This window comes from Terrapene carolina, unplaced genomic scaffold (assembly GCF_002925995.2).
Source record: "Terrapene carolina triunguis isolate 2854851 unplaced genomic scaffold, T_m_triunguis-2.0 Scaffold23164, whole genome shotgun sequence".
In the NCBI taxonomy this organism is placed as follows: Eukaryota; Metazoa; Chordata; order Testudines; family Emydidae; genus Terrapene; species Terrapene triunguis.
Genome location: NW_020687515.1, coordinates 1 through 1,594, shown reverse-complemented (window position 1 = coordinate 1,594; position 1,594 = coordinate 1). Strand labels below are relative to the sequence as shown.

Sequence of the window (1,594 nt, the reverse complement as noted above, 5' to 3'; positions counted from 1 at the left end):
TCAGAGAAAAGGAGGGAGGGGAAACAGAGGCATGGGGAGAGGAAGTGACTGTCCCAACATCACACAGCAGGTCACTGGCAGAGACGAGAACAAAGGCCAAGTCTCCTGACTGCCTCTGACCCGCACAGACCAGATATAAAGTCACAGAGGGAAACGACACAACCTAGCAGTAACTGTGCAATGCTACTAGCCCATCTTTACTCAGAGATGGGAGTGCTGCTGGGATTGCTGACAACAATCAATTTGTAACCAAGTGGCAGGTCATCTATAAACAGAGTTTGGGGAGGAATTGTTACAGACAAGCTAGCACTTAGGACACTCAGCGAGTCTGTCATATTTCCCTAGAAAGTGGGAATCAGGCTGTCTTGGAGTTCTAGTACTTTAGTTTCATGCCCAAGTTTTTCCTCTGTTGTTTGACAGAGTTGAGGGGTCATCTTTGCTCAATCTGTGGGTTTTTTGCAATATGTTCCAGTCTTTAATGCATTTGTTCAAGTGACATCTTGGGCTAGATCCCCAGATGGTGCAAACTGATGTAGCCCCATGGATTTTATGGGAGTTGTGCTAATTGACACTAGCGATAACACACCTGAGTAGTGGTCTGATTGTATGCAGTAGTTGTAGCCATGTTGGTCCCAGAATATTAAATAGACAAGGTTGGTGAGGTAGTATGTGAGGCTCAAAAGCTTGTCCCTCTCACCCATGGGAACTGATCCAATAACAGCTATTACCTCACTCACCTTCTCTCTCTAGTGCTCTGATTGTCAGCAGTGAGGAGCACTCGCTGCTCCTAGTCAATGGAAGGATGGGAGGAGTGCTGTGAACATTTAACAGAGGATTATGGGACATTACTCAGAAGGGAATCAAGGCCATTCTCTCTGACACTCGAATCCTGACTATGGATCTTCTCCTTCCCTCCACAGCCATCACACAACGTGCTGAGGAAGAAAATGTCCAACCGAACCACCATGACCGAATTCCTTCTTCTGGGATTCTCTGGTGTTCGGGAGCTGCAGATTTTGCACTTTGTGATGTTTTTGGTGCTTTACCTGGCAGGCCTTATTGCGAACCTTCTCATATTCACAGCTATATCCCTCAACCACCATCTTCACACCCCCTTGAACTTCTTCCTGATGAATCTGTCCATTCTGGACCTTGGATTCATCTCTGTCACCATCCCCAAATCCATGGCCAATTCCCTCATGAACACCAGGGTGATTTCTTATTCTGGGTGTGTCGCCCAAGTCTTTCTCCTCATGTTCCTTGGTTTGGCTGATCTCGGAATCCTGACTGTCATGGCATATGATCGATATGTTGCTATCTGCCAGCCACTGCATTACAAGAGAGCGATGAACAGGAGAGCTTGTATACAAATGGCAGCCAGTGCCTGGATCAGTGGTATTCTTTACTCTGCCCTGCACACTGGGAACACATTTGCGATATCCTTCTGTGGAGGAAATGTGGTGGATCAGTTCTTCTGTGACATCCCCCAGCTACTCAAGTTGGCCTGTTCAGAGTCAGACCTCAGTGAAAATGGGGTTATTGCCTTTAGTGCTTGCTTAGTCTTAAGCTGCTTTCTTTTAATAATTGTGTCATA

General features: G+C 46.5%; 1 protein-coding gene across 1 annotated transcript; it reads left to right on the top strand.

Annotated features, from left to right (window-relative positions):
- Nucleotides 1-947: 947 nt before the first annotated feature.
- Nucleotides 948-1,513, top strand: LOC115271458 (olfactory receptor 14A16-like; the record flags this gene model as incomplete). The annotated part of the gene is made up of 1 exon (XM_029913985.1): nucleotides 948-1,513. A coding segment is annotated over exon 1 (566 nt), but the record flags the coding sequence as incomplete, so codon positions are not given.
- Nucleotides 1,514-1,594: the final 81 nt, after the last annotated feature.